Source organism: Camelina sativa, chromosome 12 (genome assembly GCF_000633955.1).
Source record: "Camelina sativa cultivar DH55 chromosome 12, Cs, whole genome shotgun sequence".
Lineage (NCBI taxonomy): Eukaryota > Viridiplantae > Streptophyta > Magnoliopsida > Brassicales > Brassicaceae > Camelina > Camelina sativa.
In genome coordinates this window covers 13,854,435-13,874,299 of record NC_025696.1, presented here as the reverse complement: position 1 = coordinate 13,874,299, position 19,865 = coordinate 13,854,435, and the positions used below count along the sequence as shown (strand labels likewise).

Genomic DNA, 19,865 nt, shown 5'->3' with positions numbered 1-19,865 from the left:
ATTTTTATAAATATTTAACCGTATTTAAATCTAAAGCTATACTAATAAAATTTTCATGTTTAAAGATGTGAACTAAATTGGGATAAGACCAACTTCTTTTTGGAATTGTACAATCCCACTATTGTTATGTGTTCTTACCAAAAAAAGCCACATTTTTTTTTGAACTTTATTGAGATCTTCCTACCCTAAGACTTAAAAAGCTATGACTCGTATATCATCATATAGTCTTTGTCATTATAATCTATTGCTAAAAATATTCAAAAGGTTAAAAGATAACATGTCATCTTCATAGCCTATATAGTTTTAGACCTAAGTCCAATACGAATTAATAATCATTGTCTGGGACTTTTACATTTGACTCAATTCAACAACTAGATGAACTTCAAGATTAATAAAGTAATTATAGCAATGGAGCAACACTATGAATCTGTTGAAGAAGGTAATCAAAGAAGATATTAATAAGGTATGAATGTAACAATAAGTTATAACTGTTGTAAAAATGGGTTCTGGTCTTTTTTAGTCTGCAGATTTCAGAGAGGAACTGGGTAATCCAGAAAACAAATGTCCTAATCTGTTGACTGTCCCATTAAATATCAGTGGTTCCGAGGTTTTAACACCATGAGACGGGATCCCAATCCCGGAAAGCCCTGTTTTCCGCTCTCTAAATGATGCCCAAGTGACCATATATAGTCCCAAAATGATAAAGAATCCACCCACAACGCTGCATTGAGGAAAACAAATCAGAGTTAGAAAGTCTTGGAAGTGAGATAATGTATGAATGATTATAAAAGATTCCAGAAAATGTATATAAACCTTCCGAGATAAATAGGGCTACCGAGAAAGATTCTCGATAAGAAAGTTGATGCAGCGGGCTGAAGAGGACTGTAGAGAGCAACCAAGGCAGGACCAATAATCTTGTTGGACCAAGTCAAAAGTCCATAGTTTAGTGCTGATGCAATGACTCCCTAGAGAGAAGACTTGTGTCAACGATTACGAGAGAAACAAGTGAATAAGAAAATAAATAAATAAATCTTGTGCAACTTACTGCATATATAACTGCAAGAACCTCAGATTGTGTTAGCCTCCAATCTAATGGCTCCTTTACCATAAAGAAAGCTGTTATGCACATTAGTAGTGTACCGAAGAAGTATGCTAATGCAGCAACTGAAAGATTTGCCGGATACTTCTTCAAAAGCGGCGCCTGGAGAGTTTCCATTATTACATCAGCATTCAAAGACACATTCACAGAGGTTAGTAGCCTGCAGTTTATGGCCTAAAACTAACTAAAGAACAGAAACAATGAAGAGATTTACCTGAATGGCAAGAAAAGTAGCCATACCCATGCAGTTTCCAATCAAGCATAAAACCCCAATGTGGAATTGCTCAAGTCCAAGATCGAGCAAACCAGAGACTAACCACCCAGTAGGCTCAGGTTGACCTTTAGCACTAATTTCATTGTTCATCGCAAAGTCTGCATCTTTATCTCCTACCAAGGCCGGACCACGAAACAGAACCATAAAGACGGCACCCAAAACACACACAAGTGTGCCTGCAACCTTAGTCTGACCTTCGATTCTCAACAAATTCACTCTTTCTGTACTGCATACAAAGTAGGAAACATCAGAAAGCCGAGAAGTGAAGGCAACACCTAAGAGGAGAACTTTTTAAAGTGAATCATACTCACCCCATCATTACAGCCAAGAGAAAGGTAAAGACAGGGATGGAAGGTTGAATGGCAGCAGCATAAGTTGGATTTGTGTATGTAAGACCGATAAGAAATAACAATTGGTTCCCAAATACCCTATCAAAAACGCAGAGGTGGCTTTACTGAGATGCTCAATCTGCATAAACGTTATTATAATACATTGAGACAGGACAGGGATGATTTCTTACCCTACTAAGCCCAGGAAGAAGAATGATAGGAGGAGGCTTTTATTCATTGGAGTTCTGATCCTTCTACATACATGAAAGATGAACAATGTTCATTGATTAGAATTTGAAAACTTGTACTAGATCGCAAAATCAGATCCAAGTTTCTAATGTACTTATTGCAAAATCCTAAGAAGAGGCATAGAACTCAGAACATGACCAAATGTACTTGCAATCTATGATCTCAATGAGTATCTAAATCTACTAACAGTGGAAGTAAAAAGAACACAAATCTTAACTTAAGTCAACGCACATTGCTACAAATCTGAATTCTAGTTCTTCTATAATGAAGATCACACTCACTCTAAATACCCATAACTTATACAAATTCATCAGTGAGAAACCCTATTTCAAAATCCAAATATACATTACCAATGGATCATGCAATTAACAAAGGAGACTGTCTTGTTCTTCCTTCATACAAATCGATCAATTAAAATAGGATTCGATTGAAACCCATCTCGAGAAGGTGAAAAAGGTGATACCTTTCGCGGAAGTAAGCGAGAGGAGCGAGAATAGAGAGAGCAAGAAGATCACGGCAGACGCAGAAGACAAGCTGGTTGACTCCAACGTTAAGAGCTACTTTTGTAATCACATGGTATCCGCCATTAAAGAGCTGAACAAAAGCCATGGCAGTGTGCGCCCTCCGAGCGTCTTTCTCCGCCGATCCGCCTCCGGTCAGGCTCATCGGCGCCGTCATCTTTCCGATTTATTCGGCACCTCTCTCACTCTCTCCGACTCTTTAAATAGTTTTATTAGATGAAGCGAAGACTCAAAAAAAAGTGAGATCTTTGGTTACTTAGGAATAAATCAAAGCTGCTTCTTGGAGTTTGCGGAGTCTTTTCTCTAGGTTCTGTACTAAATTCCCATGAATTTTTATACAATTCAATGAGATTTTTTCTAATTTAACACACAAAAACTTGATAATGCGATTTAATTAAAAATATCAAATATTAATAGATTTAACCTAGTTTTTAACGATTTTGCTTTATTTACTTAACTAGTAGTATTTGTCCTGTGCGTATGCACGGAATTATTATTTGTGATCAGATAATAATAATATATAACTACTTATTAATTTGTGAGAAAGTAATATATTATTTCAATTATGAAATGGTCTCAAAATTAGGCAGCCTAAAAGTAATACACTTTTGTTTCATATAATTGATGATCAATACTTTGTATATGCAAAAATTAAATATATAAACATTAAGCATTTAAAAATAGAAAAATTCAATTTGGTTTCGTTCTCATATTATCATACTTCATAAATGATGTGAGTTATGAGGCAAATAATGTATATATGTAACAATGAAAGAGTAAAACAATTTAAAAAATAAGATTAATACAGAGATACAATTAGAGTAGTCAGATGTAGTTAATTAGAAGAATACAATCAGACAGGAAATCAATTTTCCATTCACACCGTAACTAATAATCACCCACCTGTAAGAAAGAAACATATAGTTTAGATGGGTGAGATGAGAAATAGGTTATAGAAATGACAAAGGGAGAGAGTATATGAAGGCCAAAGGTATATCTCTTACTTGTTACAAAAATGCGGAATGAGACCAATGTAATGCAAATCTCAATCAAATAATTTACTAACTTAATTACAAAACTTTATAGTAGAAATATTCTATTGATCCTGGAAAACCTTCATAAGTCACATGTCTTACGGAAACATATGAGTTTTGAAATAGGAAACTACACACATTGATATGCTCAAATATTCTACATGCTCAAATATTCAAGTAAGCATTTGAATAACAAACAAAAGATTAAGATTGGAAGCAGTACTCTTACTTTCAATCTTTCATCATGTTCCTGTGATGCATCTTGGTAGTTTAGGAAACAACTATATATCCAGTACACATTATCTTGTTAGCTTGAATTATATCTCCATGTCACAAAGAAGTCAAGCTATGCTTAGATTTTTCTACTTGAATAATATATAAACCGAAGATAATAATGTGATTCTAAATTACACAGGTGTGTAAAAACACACAAATATCATATTTCTACTACTACCAGATTTCAAAGATTCGCAAACCAGAATTTTTTATGAGTAAATAACCGTGTGAGATGACTATCGGCAACACCATCTTCAACCTGAGCATGTAAATCGAACGAAGAGAATCAATATGCCATAAAGAGAGAAAATGAATGTGTATAAAGAGTACTCATATAAACTTGGCACATGAGACATGAGAAATAGAAGGGAAAAAAAAGTTATTTCATAAAGAACACTCAAGTTAGACTGCTCTGAGCAATCCTAAAAGTCATTTGTTTTTCACATATGCTTGAATTCGATCAATCACCCTATCCACAAAATAACTTATTTTAGTAACATTTTTTTTAATTAAAAGGCCTGTAATTTAACACCAAATTTAGAACTATAAACACATAATGTTGATGTACCTTTGCATCCACAAGAATTGCCTCAATACTGAGAATAACTCCATGTTTATCTTTTGGATAAAAATTCCATGTCCTTGATATTAGAGCTTTGAGAGAGGAATATAATCCAGATGCATCTTCAACCTGAAACAATAGAAATCAAAATTAATATGATTCAAAAAAAAAAGCAATGGATATGAACAAAAAGCTAAAGGATTTATTTCCCTGATTAATTGTAGTTTTTAAAGGGATTTGGCTTTGTGAATTCGAAAGAGGTTCTAGTGGTTGATCAAACAGAGGATATGGATTTGGGGGTGAATTGGTAATCAAAAATAAAAGTGGTTTTGTGGTGTTTTTTGTGATTAGAGAAAACTGAAGAGGATTTATATAGAAGATGAGATTTGTTGTAAACCACCATGAATGTGTATCTGTTAGTGGGAGTAAAATTAGGAATAATTTTCGATTATAAATAAAAAATCCATTTATTCCATCATAAGTTTTTTTTCCTTAAGATTTTTATAAACCACGATTGTTTGTTTTTTTTATTAATTGGAATTTTTTTAATTTTAAAAAAAATCTGATGTGGCTTATTTTTATTGGCCAAGTGACTTGTGAATTATAAGATAAAGGATTAAAAATTCAAATATAAAAAAGTAAGACTATATAGCTTTTCTAAAATATTAATCAAATATTTTCATCGGAAATTTTAACTTTTTTTTTGTTTGTTAGAATCATATATATATACGTTTTCTTTCCACGTTCATACTCCAAAAACTGATCATGAAAATAGTTTTCATTAAATTTTTTAAAAAAATATATATGAAAATAGTGCAAATACAAAATTAATTAAAAACAGAGGATAAACATATAGAAATAAATATTGCAAAACAATGGGGGCAAATTAGTTATTTATAATATTAAAGTTTACAGATTGAAAATTCTAAAAAGAAGCGGAGGGAGTAATTAAAAATTGCGACGCATTAGGCATTGTTTGTGGCTCAGACATGGACGGCGAAGAAGGAAGCGGAATACGGCTGAGCAAGAGATTCGCCGGCGGGAAAGTCACCGGCGGTAGCTTAGAGGTCGATTACAAGACCAAATCCGGTACCGCTTGGAGCCACTCCTTCCTGAACCAGAAGCCATGGCATCCTCTTTCTTATCCCAACCAGCGCCGCAAATGGATCGCCGAGCAGACTCATGCCCAACACGATCGCAGAGCCGAAGAGGTGGCTCGCGAGGTACGCATCTCACATAGTCACCGGTTTTTCTTAATCGATTCAATTTGTGTTATCCTTACTTCCCTGTTTCGTGAATTCGCAGTTTGCGCAAGAGCAGGAGTTTTTCAAGCAAGCGGCTCTTATCTCGAAGAAAGAAAGAGAGAAGGTTGGTTTCTCTTTAGTTAGATTAGGGTTTATGTTATTCGGATCTTAGGTTTCAGTACCGTAGGGTGGTTACTAATGCTTCAGATTAGGGTTTTTATATTCTTAGGCAGAATTGTTTATCCTTTTAGACCTATTTTGATGTCAAAACATATAGAAGCATTCAGATTTTGTGAACTGGTAGTGATTTTACTTAGTTTTGTTTTGTTACAATGATATTGATTCATGAGATTGATGTGCAGATCGAAACGATGAAAGCTGTGAGTTTCATGTATGTTCGTCCACCTGGTTATGATCCTGAAAGTGCCAAAGCAGCAGAATACGCAGCTGATAAAAACAAGGGTCAGGGTTCTTCAACTCAGGATTCAGTGGCGGAAGATAATGTTGGTTCTAAGTATGTTGACAGAAACTAATAATTGATTTGAATAATTGTTGCATAAAAAGTTACATCCTCGAAGAGGAAGTTTGACAATAACTCTCTCTTTGATGTAATGTAGACCAGAAGAATCACAAGGCGGGGGAGACCGTACAGGCCAGGAAAGGAAGAAACCACGACCCAAAGATGTTTTTGGGCGTGCTCTTCCTACTGAAGAAGAGTTTGAGGTCCTTAAAAATGCACCAAGGTATTCTCCATATTTTCTTACTCTTTCGAATGTGTTAATCGTTAAATACTCCAGTTTCATTGTGGAAATATTGGAACATGTAAATGAAATTTTTTTCATTACATAATATGATTGGAATTGAGCAGGATGGAGACTGGTATTCCTGGGAGAGTAAAGCCATTTGCAGTGGAAGTGCGTAATGTGAAATGTCTGAGATGTGGAAACTTTGGGCACCAAAGCGGTGATCGTGACTGTCCATTAAAGGATGCAGTAATGCCAAATGAAGAACTTCGACTGAAAAGAGATGATCCTTTGACTGCTATCATTGCGCATACAGATCCCAGTGAGGTTGGTGTTGATTTCTCTTAATTCTCATCCTTCAAAATCTTTCGTCAACTAGTTGGCATAGGTTTGAATAACTGAAAGGTTGAATGGTTTATGTATCATTAACCGGAAATGTTCTAAACTTTTGGCAGCCTCTGAAGTGGGAGTTGAAACAAAAGCCTGGGTTAAGTCCACCTCGTGGGGGTTTTGATCTCGACGATCCAAATCAACAAATTGTCGCTGAAGATATATTTGACGAATATGGAGGTGAAGTTCTTATTTCTCTAAAGGTTTTTCCTATCACAACTCCCAGCTCATTGTTTATATTGTACATACTTATTTTTCCAATTTATTTTGATACCCAGGGTTCCTTGGGGGCAGCATCCCAATAGAATTACTTCAGAGTATGTCTTCGGATAAGAAAAGAAAATCCAAAAAGAACAAAAAGCACAAGAAGCATTCATCTCGTACTGTTGAGGAGACTGATGAATCTTCAACAGGCTCAGAAGATAGTAGAGATAAGAGAGGTTCGAAGAAGCGTAAGAAAATTAAGAAGAAGAGCAAGAAGCATTATGATTCTGAGTCAGTCTCCTCGGAAGATTCAGACTCTGACAGTTACCGTCTGAGTAGGAGAAGACACACCAAGCATGTGGATCCGTCTGCGACATTGAAATCTGAGGTTTACCACCAAGGAAACAGTCACAGAGAAAAGCATTACGATGACGAGAAGCACCAAAAACGGAAGGAAATAATGGATAGACCACCGTCTGTGTCATCCGATGATTCAGAATATTATAGTAGTCATAGTAGTAGAAAGAAAAGATCAGAAGATGATTACAAAAGCCATCACAGGGAGAGAAAGCAAGTGCATAATAACGATCCCGTTGCAGAGAAAAGCCAGAAACATGATAATTTGGAAGCTGGAAAGTTTCGTAGAGTCGAAAAAGAGCGTAGATATGATGATAGAAGACACAGATACGTCGATATGGAGTCTGAGAATCGTCATAGATCCGAGAAGAAATCAAGATATGATGNTCCTGTTTCAGAAAAAAGTCAGAAACATGATAATTTGGAGCCTGGAAAGCTTCATAGAGTGGAGAAAGAGCATAGATACGATGAGAGAAGACACAGATACGTCGATATGGAGTCTGAGAATCGTCACAGATCCGAGAAGAAATCAAGATCATCATATCTTGATTCTGAGAGGCATCACAGGAGTGTGAAAGGCAAAGAAAAGCATGTGTATGATGATCCTGAAGGGTTTTCTGACAGATACAGAAGCAATAAGAATGGAGAATCTGATTCGGAATCAAACTATAGAAGTAGACAGCAGAAGCATGAGTTGTCATCGGAAGAAGAAGAAGAGAAGTCTCGTAAGCATCGATACAGCACCAACCGAAGGAGAAACTGAGTCCTATGCTATGTTTATTTTGTCCTCGAGCATAAGTTATGGTTCCGGTCTGAATGAGATTGGGAGATATGTGCGATTGGTTTTTTTTGTCTTTGTAAAATGTGCGTTTATAAAGAAGCTTAATGGAGCCTATTACTGTTTCTTAGTTCAATTTACATTTGATTCAGTCACGTGACAAGGCAATTAGCACGTAGGGAGCAATCGAGCTCACATGTAAACCAAAAAAGAGTTGTTTCTGCTTCAGACTCCTTTTTGGTTTAACTTCATTCAACTTCCTTTTCTGATCATAAGCAATTCTCTTAACCTTATCAGATAATAGACACCAAGCAGCCAAAACAAGCTTAAACGCACCCTCTGCACCTTCACACTAGTTCTTGTCAGGATGAAGCAAAAGAGCTAGCCTCTTATATTGTTTCTTAACTACATCCTCATCAGCCAACGGATCAACACCAAGAATCGCATGAGAGCTTAATCACACCAGTGTTTGCGAGTAAACAGGTTCCTGATAGTATGAGTTATTTCGAATTCTTAAAAGACCATAAACAATAGAAACGTCTTGGTGTATTAATTAAAGTACTAAGATTAACTCCGTTACAGATCATCTACAGATTAAGAGAAAAAAGCTGAATTAAGAATTAAGACGAAGAAAAATGAAATATTACATGATTACTAGAGCTACTTTGATTAGTTAGCTTCATCTGACTAATCTAGATTACAGAAATAGGTTCCCTATAACAAACAGGATCCTACAACTTCTAAACGTGATTGTCGTCTTAGTTCTTATCTCACATCTGTCTGAAAAGCCACTCTGCGTCATAAGTAGAGTTGAGGTCTCATGTTGCCATCGGATTCTTGAAAAGCATCTCTGCTTCAAAAGTAAAGTTTGCGTTTCCTCCTTTGAATAGCCTCTCTTGTTCAAAAGTAGAGTTTGCGTTTCCTCTCTTGAATGGCCTCTCTGCTTCAAAAGTAGAGTTTGCGTTTCCTGTGTTCATCATCGGCTTCTTGTAAGGCCTCTCTGCTTCAAAAGTAGTGGAGTTTCTTTTCTCCTGATTCTTGGAAAGTCTCTCTGCTTCACGTTTTTTCCTCTGTTCCTCAAAATATCTATTAAGTTTTTCTTGTGCATCCTTCTGTTTCTGCGAAGAAACAGGCTGACGACGCTCAGGCTCGCGTGGCTTCGGTGTTTTCTGTTTCTGCCAAGACTCAGGCTGACGCCGCTCAGGCTCGCGTGGCTTCGGTGTTTTCTGGTACCACCGGCTAACTTGTTTCGATTTCCTTTTATGGTCGTCATACGCGCTTCTCTTAACCTTATCAGATAACAAATCACAAGCTTGTAAAACCAGTTTAAACGCGCCTTCGGCACCATGAAACCTGTTCTTGTCCGGATGAAGCAAAAGAGCCAACTTTTTGTAACGTTTCTTGACAGCTTCATCGTCAGCCGAAGGATCTACACCGAGAACTCCATACCAATCAGAAACTCCGTTGATTTTGTTTGACGCAGAGATATAAACATCGATCGTCATCAACACTTGTTTCAGACCTTCAAGTTGCGGATACAGACGCTCCGCCTTGTTTACGAGTTTCTTAGCCCCATCGTAATCATTCTCTGAAATCTTCTTCTCGGCCATATCAATCGCTCTTCTAGCTTCTTCCTTGTTACACTCCATGACTGAGTTTTCTTAATCAAATTCAGAGAATCGCTTACAAATATCAAAACCCTAGTTTCTGAAAATTGTTACCTTCGCCCTAGTTTTCTTAATCAATTGTTACAACAAAGCCAGAGCGGTCGTGGTATAAAAAACTAGGTCGAGTCCAGTCCAGCGTATATATATATTACAAGAAACGCGTTTTTCCTTTTCACAATGTTTGGACATTGATGGATTGGAAAAAAAAGGAAATTTTTCTTATTTTGTTTTGTAGGGGTAAAAAAGTAATTATAATTCTTTGTTATTGACACGTTTACGTTTAAAAGAATATCAAATAGAAGTGGCGCGTTTTGAGTGTTGCTTTCCCGCCGGAGGCACTTGAAGAGCAAGTGAGAGAATCCCATGTCCTTGATTCAGCGTCGCTTGAATCGTTTTCATGGATTCTCATCATCTGTTAATGCTTGGAACATTCAGATACGAGAAGCGGTGATTCGAAATGATCCGGTGGAATCACTTCTTCTCTTTAGAGAAATGAAGCGCGGAGGATTTGAACCAAACAACTTTACCTTTCCATTCGTGGCGAAGGCGTGTGGTAGACTCTCTGATATTGCCTACTGTGAGATGGTTAATGCCCATGTTTTAAAGTCTCCGTTTTGGTCTGATGTGTTCGTTGGGACTGCGACGGTTGATATGTTTGTGAAATCTAATTCTCTAGATTATGCAGCCAAGGTGTTCGAGAGAATGCCTGAGAGAGATGCTACTACTTGGAACGCAATGCTCTCTGGTTTTTGTCAGTCGGGTCAAACGAATAAGGCGTTTTCTCTATTTCGTGAAATGAGACTCTACGAGATCCCACCTGATTCTGTGACTGTTATGGCATTGATTCAATCTGCTTCCTTTGTCAAAAGTTTGAAGCTTTTGAAGGCTATGCATGCTTTAGGGATACATTTAGGTGTAGATGTACAAGTTACAGTTGCAAATACTTGGATTTCTACTTATGCGAAATGTGGTGATTTGGATTCAGCAAAATCAGTCTTTGAAGCTATTGACAGAGGTGACAGAACTGTTGTGTCTTGGAATTCTATGTTCAAAGCGTATTCAGTTTTTAGTGAAGTATTTGCTGCTTTTGGTCTTTACCGGTTGATGCTGCGTGAAGAGTTTAAGCCTGATTTGAGCACTTTCATTAACCTGGCTGCATCGGGCCAGAACCCTGAAACACTAACACAAGGAAGACTGATTCATTCTCATGCAATCCATCTCGGTATGGATCAAGATATCGAAGCGATCAATACCTTCATTTCTATGTATTCGAAATCCGGGGATACTTGTTCAGCTAGGCTTTTGTTTGACGTAATGGCTTTCAGAACATGTGTTTCTTGGACTGTGATGATAAGTGGGTATGCTGAGAAAGGCGACATGGATGAAGCTTTGGCCTTATTTCATGTCATGACCAAAACAGGAGAGAAACCAGATCTGGTTACCTTACTCTCTCTCATTTCAGGTTGTGGAAAATTTGGTTCACTGGAGATTGGAAAATGGATAGATGCTAGAGCAAATATGTACGGGTGCAAGAAAGATAATGTCATGGTTTGCAATGCTCTCATCGATATGTATTCAAAATGTGGAAGTATACCCGAAGCTCGAGACATCTTCGATAATATGTCTGAGAAAACTGTCGTTACATGGACTACAATGATAGCTGGATATGCTTTGAACGGAATCTTCCTCAAAGCTTTGGAACTATTCGACAAGATGACAGATTTGGAGTATAAACCAAATCACATAACATTCCTTGCAGTTCTTCAGGCTTGTGCTCATTCAGGTTCTCTGGAGAAAGGCTGGGAGTGTTTTCTCATGATGAAACAAGTTCACAACATCAGTCCTGGGCTAGAACATTACTCTTGTATGGTAGATCTTTTTGGAAAAAAAGGAAAGCTCGAAGAAGCATTAGAACTTATCCGTAACATGTCAGCTAAACCCGATGCTGGCATATGGGGCGCATTGCTTAGTGCGTGCAAGATCCACCGCAATGTAAAGATAGCTGAGCAGGCGGCTGATAGTCTTTTTAACTTGGAACCGCAAATGGCTGCGCCTTATGTAGAAATGGCAAACATATATGCAGCTGCTGGTATGTGGGATGGTTTTGCGAAGATCAGGTCCATGATGCAACACAGGAACATTAAAAAGTATCCAGGTGAAAGCGTAATTCAGGTGAACGGAAAGAATCACACTTTCACTGTAGGTGAACACGGTCATGTGGAGAATGAAGCGATATACCTTATGTTGAATGGTTTGAGTTTTTTTGCGAGAGATGAACATAGAGTGCATAAAGATGTGTATACAGAACAAAGTTTATGAACTTTCCATTTGATATTTAGTGCGTTTTTTAATTATCACTTTTAGGATATAGTTTGTTTCTAACCAACCTTATGTAGTGGAGAATATCTAATATCACAACATGTGTTTGAATAATTATTAACAAGATATAAAGTAAAGGTTAATTATGATTTGTGGAGGACCAGATTCTATTGGCAATCTACTTTATTTTATCCTCCACCAAACCAATATTGTTTTGGTATGTAATCCTATTAAAGAAGGATAAAAGACTTTTTAAGACACTTTAAAAGATATTTTGCTTAACCATCTTCTTATTTCTTAGAACTCCGTGTCCATTGCGTGTTCCCACGACGTAGATATTTTTATCTACAACTTGACCTTTAAGTTTTACATACTCTCGTTAAACCCCAATACTTTTTTGTAAATATTTTAAACACCCAATTAGAGCCACAAATATCCAAAAGACCACATATTCTTCTAGGCATTATGCATAATAAGCTCATAAAACTCAAAAGAAATAAATTGATTGTATTCAAGATTATTTTCTGAGTAATTTGTTTTCTGTTTATATATACGGATTTAAGAGAGAAATGAAGACTACAGTATTCGATTTGTGATTGCTATAGCAATAAAAGGACTAGAAAACAATAAAAGATATAAAATAATGCAAAATTTGCTTATTCAAAAAATGGTAACGCGTTAAGTAATTATTATTATTGGATACGGACACCCACGCCTATCCATTATATATCCCAACTTTGTTCTTTTATTCCAATTTCGTTCTGACTTCGCAATTCGTATCGGTATGTATTCTCTAATCTTCCTTTTGATCGCACTTTTATCTGTGATCGTTCGTATACTGTGTTTTCAATCGAACCCGTATATCGTATCTGTGATCGTTCTCTTGATCTGAATGATCGATCCGCGTTTCTTCGTTGCTGAAATGATTGTTTTGTATTCTTAAGATGTACTCTGGTTTTGATCTGTGATTATGTCTCAGATTTGTTTATGAACCTAGCAAGTCTTTAAGTTTTGTTTGATCTTTGACCCTAATGATGTATCATAATCTCTATTTGTAGGTTTTAATTTTTCTGAATTGAGTATTAACAATGGGAGGTGGTAAAGACAAGCATCATGATGAGCAAGAGAAAGGGTTTCATGGTTTCCCAGGAGGAGGACATCATTACCCACCTGGTCAAGGTGGCTATCCTCCACAAGGTTACCCACCACAAGGGTATCCTCCAGCTGGAGGTTACCCGCCTGCTGGATATCCTCCCGGTGCTTACCCTCAAGCACCTGGTGGTTATCCTCCTGCACAAGGAGGTTATCCTCCTGCAGGCTACCCTGCACCTGGAGCTCACCATTCAGGTATTATCCCGTTAAAGATCTCTCCTTTGTAGTTTTTTTTTGGGGCTATTATGGAGTTCTGTTGATTTGTGTCTAGTTTGAAGATTGATAGGACAATAGTTCGTAATTATTGATGGTTATTGTGCAAAAACTAAGAAAGAGCGTCCTTGTAGCTTGTAATTGTTGATGGTTGTTGAGTTTCCTGCCCTTTTTTCATTTGTGTTTTTGGAGTGTTACTTAGATATACATTGATGTTTTAACCTTAACGGTCTAAGTAGAAGTGCAGTTTTTGATTGATTGAAGTTATCATATGAAAAATTTTGTGGTCTCTTCTGTGCATTTCTGCGACTTTGAGGTTCTCTATGTAATACTTTTTTTCTTGCTTCATCCAGGACATTCTGGTGGTGGACTCGGAGGAATGATAGCTGGCGCAGCTGGTGCAGCCGCAGCAGCGTATGGAGCTCACCATGTTGGTCATGCCTCTCACAACCCTTACGGGCATGCAGGGCATGTAGGACATGGAGGTTACGGCCATGGCCCTGCTCATGGCTTTGGTGGTCATGGTCATGGTAAGTTCAAGCACGGAAAGCATGGAGGCAAATTCAAGCATGGAGGAAAGTTCAAGCATGGAAAGCACGGGAAACATGGTATGTTCGGAGGAGGAGGCAAATTCAAGAAGTGGAAGTAATCTCAAAAACGTCCCCTATGGTCCTCTCCTCCAGTATAGTCTTATTACCTGACCGATGTTTCTAATAATCCCCCCTTCAAACATATACATATCATTTTAACTATGTCGGTTTAGAGATTGCTGGTTGAGGAAATAATTTGGAGAGTGCTAGTATTAAAACCCCCTTTATGGTCTCTGCAGAAGAGGTTTCTTTAATCTCTCAATAGCAGGTCCTTTGAAACTATCTATGTTTTGATATTTTAATGACAGTTTGTGATTGGTTTTTGCTTCTTTTTTTCTTCACTATCTCTTGTGTTTGATAATTTGATGTTGGTGAAGTAATGCTAAATTAATTAAAGTAACCTTGAGAGAACTTAAACAAAATCACTCCTCTACTAGAGAACTCCAAAGAAGGTTGCTCAATCATTTATATAATAATTTTTTAATTTGTGTTTATTAATTATCAAAGTTTAATTATCTAAAATGACAAAACAGTTATTTAAAATTTTTATATTACATAAAATAGAAAACAATAAAATTTTATAAATTTTGGAATATTAAACATATTTTACAATATTCGAAATAGTAAACATATTTAATAAAATTCGAAATATTAAATAAAATTCGAAATAAGATTTATTGTGCGGTTCCACCAAAAACAATAAAAACAACAGACTAATAAGAAAAACAAAAACATTCTACTCTTAATAAGAACAGCAGACTAATCTCATAAAAAAACACAATAAATCGATTACAACCATAAACCCATATAACAAAAAAGATAAACATATCTAATCTCATAAAAAACTATCAGACAATAAATCGATTACAACCTAAACTCGTAAGACCATCTCTAATGTATATCTCTATTTTTTCCTCTAAAATAGAGTAACTCAAAAATAGAACATTGTTTTCCTCCATGTATTACTCTATTTTCAACTCTAAAATAGAGTTAGTGTAAAAAAATAGAGGTGAGAAAAGAGTTGCTCTATATATAGAGCAATCTTATCATTTTCTCAATTTTAGAGTAATATATAGAGCATGGTTGGAGCAAATATTGCTCTATAATAGAGATTTGACTCTAAAATAGAGTGGGGTTGGAGATGCCCTAAACCCTCCAAACAAATCTCCAAATCAATTGAACATCAAACTAATCTCATAATCAATTGAACATAACACTAATCTTGTAATCAATTTTACATCAGAATAATCTCATAATCTACGCCTAATAATCATCGAAAACATCCAAAACCCTAACAATTAAAGACCACCCGATATGAATCAACAAAACATGCAATAAATCAGAATTGAGAAGACGAACCTTCTCGTTTCCGATTAGTTAGCCAGTGGACCTCGCCGTTCGCTGTAGGCCACCAGAAAAAACCTCCACCATCGTTTTCTCACCAAAATAAACTTTCGCCGTCGTTTGTCGTGAGAACCGAACCGTCGTATCTGACGGTTATGCTGATCTGGAAGCCATCGCCTCCGGGTGACCAACAAACAACCAGTTTACGCCGAAAAATTCAATGAATTCGACGTAAATCTATTGATTTCTCCGATTTCACAAGAATTGCATGTTCTCTCGCCTTTAGAAACGAGAGAGAAGAGAGAGACAGTCGGGAAGAAAGGGAAAAAGAAATGAGAAAAAAACGGTTTTATATTTACGAACCCACCATTCATGAGACGCCATGTATCGTTCTTAAGGGGTTGTTCGGAATGTTTCCGACAGCAACGATTCTCAGCTTCATGGATCCATATATGAGTTTTTATTATTAATCTGGGCCTAAATCCAAGAGTAATCCACTGAGTAACTCTCAGTAATGATGCTCTAGGTACTTTCATGCTTATCTCATGTTCTTTTATGAATTTAAAAGAAAAGCAAACAAAATTAATTTAACATTCTATGCAATAACGAGACTAGGACACAAGGACCTTGTGACAAGGTCGTGCAATAATGTTTTTTTTTTCTACTGATTAGAGCTTTCACTTTTACTGAGAACAATTTTTTTACTTATTCAATTTTATAGAGATCATTTTGATTAATTCAATATATGACGTATGATTAATAATTTGTTAACCCAAATGAACAGATAAAACTATACAGAAAAAAGGAAAAAAAAACTTTCCTTAAGAGTAAAGAAACTAAAAGTTGGAAGATTTTGACAAGTTTTATGTAAAACAAAACAGCACAACACAACAAAACACATTCAAATATTATTATTACATGTGAAGGGGCTTTCCATTTCCGACACGACATATAAAGTAACCGACCCAAGCCCAATTAAAAGCGAATCGGGTCAAACAAAATCAGATAATTCAGAAAACCCTAAAGTTTAGCCTTTTATCTTTTTTTTGGTTCATTTTGGGCAAAGCGTAACTCTCAGGTGCGTGTGCTCTCCGCTGATTCCTTAGAAGAATCGGCACACGCTTTTTCATTTCAATCAATCAAACCTCTTACCCCTCGATCCGAATCTCTCAATTATCTCAGGTACTAATCTCAATATATCCCTTTTCTCTTCGATTGGAGAGATTTGGATTTCATCTCAGGTGATTTTCCGATATGTCACCGATTTACAAGTTTTGGGTCTTCTTTGTGTTTGTTTGTTTCTCGATGTATTTAGCAGTTGAGTTCTTACATCTGAGATTGTATTGAAAGTGTTTGGATTTGTTGTTTTCTATCTCTTGATTGTATTGAAAGTGTCCAACTTTGTTATTTACAATCATATTCACACTTTTTTTTTTTATAAATTCGATTCACCCTTTTATTCCAAGTATTGAATTTGCGTTTTCCAAGCTTGAGTTTAAAGGTTACCTTGATTCTAAATTTTTTTGCATGTCAATTAATCATTTCAGTATTGTTATTATTATTATCTTGGGGTAATCAAGTTAGCTCTATAACTGGTTTCCTATGTACTTTCATTTCGTGCCTTTTCCTAAGCGTGATGTCTCCATTTTGGTAGATTTAGTTTTCTAATAATAGTTATACTAGTTATCATAGTGGTGACAAATTGTTTTGTGCAGACTACCAATTGTGTTTTTTTTCCGTTTCTATCATATTGTGTATACATATGTTGCATCTTCCTCAGGCAGTTAAACTATAGATTTCATGTATTTTGTAGATCACTTGAGAGATGGCAGATCGATTGACACGTATTGCTATTGTGAGTTCAGACCGTTGCAAGCCAAAGAAATGTCGCCAAGAGTGCAAGAAGAGTTGTCCTGTGGTCAAGACAGGTGTATATTCTTATCCAAATTTTGAATTCGTGGTCTTGCGTATGGAGTTATTTATTATCACTGTACTGTAGTTGATTGGCTATCTCATGTGTGTCTCACGAATAAGTACAGAGAGGATTCGTTAGCTTGTCGTTCTTACTTGAAGTTTTTGTTGTAACTTTACAAATTTCGTTGCCACTAATGTATCAAATTGCCTTTATCTTAGGGAAACTTTGTATTGAGGTGACTGTTGGTTCCAAGCTTGCCTTTATCTCAGAGGAGTTGTGCATTGGTTGCGGTATTTGTGTGAAGGTATGTATGCATAGGCTCTTTACAGTATCGAATTTGCCGTTGAAATTTTTTTTGGAAAACGGGGACGCTAAATGTTCTCCGCTGTTTCACAATTGCAGAAATGCCCATTTGAAGCCATTCAGATTATCAATCTTCCGAGAGACTTAGAGAAAGATACTACCCATCGTTATGGGCCAAACACTTTTAAGTTGCACAGGTTTGTTTAGCTATTCGAATTCCTGGATAATTGACCCCTCTTCTAGTTTAGACAATTAAAAATCTGTCTTTACCTCTAGGCTCCCAGTTCCAAGGCCGGGGCAGGTGCTAGGGTTGGTTGGAACAAATGGTATTGGAAAATCAACTGCTCTGAAAATTTTGGCTGGAAAGCTCAAACCTAATTTGGGCCGTTTCACTGTAATAGCCTCTCTTGAGTTTCTATATTTATGTCTTCGAGATTGCGTCTCTTTCCTAGTCGATGTATTCTTATGTTTCCTCTTGAACAGAGTCCTCCAGACTGGCAAGAAATCTTGACTCACTTCCGTGGGTCAGAACTTCAGAACTACTTCACCCGTATTCTTGAAGATAATCTAAAGGTACAATTGTAACTGATCTTACTATTTGTCTCCATGACGTAGCTAGGTATTATTTTAATGGTTTAAGCAGCTCAATTGAGGAAGTTCTGATATCCTGTGCATGACAGGCCATTATAAAGCCTCAATATGTCGACCACATCCCAAAAGCTGTTCGAGGCAATGTTGGAGAGGTCCTTGACCAGAAGGATGAGAGAGGTAAGAAGGCAGAGCTCTGTGCTGATCTGGAGCTGAACCAGGTCATTGACCGTGATGTTGAGAATTTATCTGGTGGTGAGCTGCAGAGGTTTGCAATCGCTGTTGTTGCCATACAACATGCAGAGATTTACATGTTTGATGAACCATCTAGTTACCTCGATGTTAAGCAAAGACTCAAAGCTGCTCAAGTTGTTCGTTCTCTTCTGAGGCCTAATAGGTTTGGTTTTTCCAACTTTTGATATATGTTTTTTGNTTGGAACAAATGGTATTGGAAAATCAACTGCTCTGAAAATTTTGGCTGGGAAGCTTAAACCTAATTTGGGCCGTTTCACTGTAATAGCCTCTCTTTAGTTTCTATATTTATGTCTTCGAGATTGCGTCTCTTTCCTAGTCGATGTATTCTTATGTTTCCTCTTGAACAGAGTCCTCCAGACTGGCAAGAAATCTTGACTCACTTCCGTGGGTCAGAACTTCAGAACTACTTCACCCGTATTCTTGAAGATAATCTAAAGGTACAATCGAAACTGATCTTACTATTTGTCTCCATGACGTAGCTAGGTATTATTTAATGGTTTAAGCAGCTCAATTGAGGAAGTTCTGATATCCTGTTCATGGCAGGCCATTATAAAGCCTCAATATGTCGACCACATCCCAAAAGCTGTTCGAGGCAATGTTGGAGAGGTCCTTGACCAGAAAGATGAGAGAGGTAAGAAGGCAGAGCTCTGTGCTGATCTGGAGCTGAACCAGGTCATTGACCGTGATGTTGAGAATTTATCTGGTGGTGAGCTGCAGAGGTTTGCAATCGCTGTTGTTGCCATACAACATGCAGAGATTTACATGTTTGATGAACCATCTAGTTACCTCGATGTTAAGCAAAGACTCAAAGCTGCTCAAGTTGTTCGTTCTCTACTGAGGCCTAATAGGTTTGGTTTTTCCAACTTCTGATATATATTTTTTAGAAAAATTAGCTACTAACAGTATTTTCTTTCTTCCAGCTACGTCATTGTTGTGGAGCATGATCTCAGTGTTCTTGATTACTTGTCGGATTTCATTTGCTGTCTTTATGGGAAACCAGGAGCCTATGGTGTGGTGACTCTCCCTTTCTCTGTTAGAGAAGGAATCAACATTTTCTTGGCTGGGTTTGTTCCTACAGAAAATTTACGTTTTAGAGATGAATCTTTGACCTTCAAGGTAAACTTCTTTTTGTATTGTGAAGAGGCAAAGTTATCTTACGAAGGGAGTCAATATTGTTCCTTAATGGTCTTTTCTTTTGTTCGAAGGTTGCTGAGACTCCACAAGAAAGTGCTGAAGAAATTCAGTCGTACGCTAGGTACAAGTACCCCACAATGACCAAAACTCAAGGAAACTTCAGGTTGAGAGTGTCAGAAGGTGAATTCACTGATTCTCAGATTATTGTTATGCTTGGGGAGAATGGTACTGGGAAGACAACATTTATTCGTATGCTGGTACTCTCTTCCTCCATGATATGTTCTCTTGTGGTTTGAGTTTCAGAAAGTACTGTACTCCTAAAGTT

General features: G+C 36.9%; 6 protein-coding genes across 9 annotated transcripts in view; 4 read left to right on the top strand and 2 right to left on the bottom strand.

Moving 5' to 3' along the window:
- On the bottom strand, positions 429-2,797 carry LOC104731644 (WAT1-related protein At4g19185-like). Its single transcript, XM_010451078.2, has 7 exons — positions 2,415-2,797; positions 1,894-1,956; positions 1,685-1,801; positions 1,314-1,599; positions 1,046-1,201; positions 814-965; positions 429-721 (listed from the first exon to the last, which is right to left on the bottom strand). The coding sequence occupies exons 1-7, from the start codon at positions 2,627-2,629 to the stop codon at positions 517-519; spliced, it is 1,194 nt and encodes a 397-aa protein (XP_010449380.1). The 5' UTR covers positions 2,630-2,797; the 3' UTR covers positions 429-516.
- Positions 5,261-8,215, top strand: LOC104731643 (uncharacterized zinc finger CCHC domain-containing protein At4g19190). Of its 2 annotated transcripts, none has more exons than XM_019233313.1 (8): positions 5,261-5,567; positions 5,650-5,712; positions 5,951-6,102; positions 6,206-6,331; positions 6,457-6,658; positions 6,787-6,901; positions 7,000-7,553; positions 7,710-8,215. In XM_019233313.1, exons 1-8 carry the CDS (start codon positions 5,334-5,336, stop codon positions 8,043-8,045), a joined length of 1,782 nt encoding a protein of 593 aa, XP_019088858.1. In that variant the 5' UTR covers positions 5,261-5,333; the 3' UTR covers positions 8,046-8,215. The 2 variants fall into 2 exon arrangements, with proteins under 2 accessions (XP_019088858.1, XP_019088857.1); XM_019233312.1 differs by having other exon boundaries at positions 7,000-7,668; positions 7,825-8,215.
- Positions 8,879-9,709, bottom strand: LOC104731641 (dnaJ homolog subfamily B member 12-like). Its single transcript, XM_019233557.1, has one exon. The coding sequence runs from the start codon at positions 9,707-9,709 to the stop codon at positions 8,879-8,881; it is 831 nt and encodes a 276-aa protein (XP_019089102.1).
- LOC104731640 (pentatricopeptide repeat-containing protein At4g19191, mitochondrial) lies at positions 10,039-12,137 on the top strand. The gene has a single exon (XM_010451074.2). The coding sequence runs from the start codon at positions 10,091-10,093 to the stop codon at positions 12,044-12,046; it is 1,956 nt and encodes a 651-aa protein (XP_010449376.1). The 5' UTR covers positions 10,039-10,090; the 3' UTR covers positions 12,047-12,137.
- LOC104731639 (glycine-rich protein A3-like) lies at positions 12,724-14,331 on the top strand. The gene is made up of 3 exons (XM_010451073.2): positions 12,724-12,828; positions 13,105-13,393; positions 13,765-14,331. Exons 2-3 carry the CDS (start codon positions 13,135-13,137, stop codon positions 14,058-14,060), a joined length of 555 nt encoding a protein of 184 aa, XP_010449375.1. The 5' UTR covers positions 12,724-12,828; positions 13,105-13,134; the 3' UTR covers positions 14,061-14,331.
- Positions 16,384-19,865, top strand: part of LOC104731638 (ABC transporter E family member 2) — a 7,462-nt gene continuing 3,980 nt past the window's right edge. Inside the window, exons 1-10 of one of the 3 annotated variants that reach the window (XM_010451071.2) lie at positions 16,384-16,527; positions 17,159-17,273; positions 17,479-17,564; positions 17,663-17,760; positions 17,840-17,889; positions 18,597-18,664; positions 18,754-18,843; positions 18,950-19,254; positions 19,327-19,522; positions 19,612-19,797. In XM_010451071.2, coding sequence (XP_010449373.1) covers positions 17,171-17,273; positions 17,479-17,564; positions 17,663-17,760; positions 17,840-17,889; positions 18,597-18,664; positions 18,754-18,843; positions 18,950-19,254; positions 19,327-19,522; positions 19,612-19,797 — 1,182 coding nt within the window. In that variant the 5' untranslated portion in view covers positions 16,384-16,527; positions 17,159-17,170. Of the gene's footprint in view, positions 16,587-17,158; positions 17,274-17,478; positions 17,565-17,662; positions 17,761-17,839; positions 17,958-18,046; positions 18,137-18,243; positions 18,549-18,596; positions 18,665-18,753; positions 18,844-18,949; positions 19,255-19,326; positions 19,523-19,611; positions 19,798-19,865 lie in introns of all 3 variants that reach the window. The other 2 variants (XM_010451070.2, XM_010451072.2) reach the window with 2 other exon arrangements.

Bases quoted from the DNA above. Each gene is read 5' to 3' on its own strand.
- LOC104731644 (XM_010451078.2), bottom strand. From the start codon at position 2,629: ATGACGGCGCCGATGAGCCTGACCGGAGGCGGATCGGCGGAGAAAGAC. The intron at 1,600-1,684 runs GTGAGTATGATT...CTTTGTATGCAG, and splicing joins CTCTTGGCTGTAATGATGGG to TACAGAAAGAGTGAATTTGT. The intron at 722-813 runs GTTTATATACAT...TCCTCAATGCAG, and splicing joins AGCCCTATTTATCTCGGAAG to CGTTGTGGGTGGATTCTTTA.
- LOC104731643 (XM_019233313.1), top strand. From the start codon at position 5,334: ATGGACGGCGAAGAAGGAAGCGGAATACGGCTGAGCAAGAGATTCGCC. The intron at 6,902-6,999 runs GTGAAGTTCTTA...TTTGATACCCAG, and splicing joins TATATTTGACGAATATGGAG to GGTTCCTTGGGGGCAGCATC. The intron at 7,554-7,709 runs GCTGGAAAGTTT...GATAATTTGGAG, and splicing joins AGAAACATGATAATTTGGAA to CCTGGAAAGCTTCATAGAGT.
- LOC104731641 (XM_019233557.1), bottom strand. From the start codon at position 9,709: ATGGAGTGTAACAAGGAAGAAGCTAGAAGAGCGATTGATATGGCCGAG.
- LOC104731640 (XM_010451074.2), top strand. From the start codon at position 10,091: ATGTCCTTGATTCAGCGTCGCTTGAATCGTTTTCATGGATTCTCATCA.
- LOC104731639 (XM_010451073.2), top strand. From the start codon at position 13,135: ATGGGAGGTGGTAAAGACAAGCATCATGATGAGCAAGAGAAAGGGTTT. The intron at 13,394-13,764 runs GTATTATCCCGT...TGCTTCATCCAG, and splicing joins ACCTGGAGCTCACCATTCAG to GACATTCTGGTGGTGGACTC.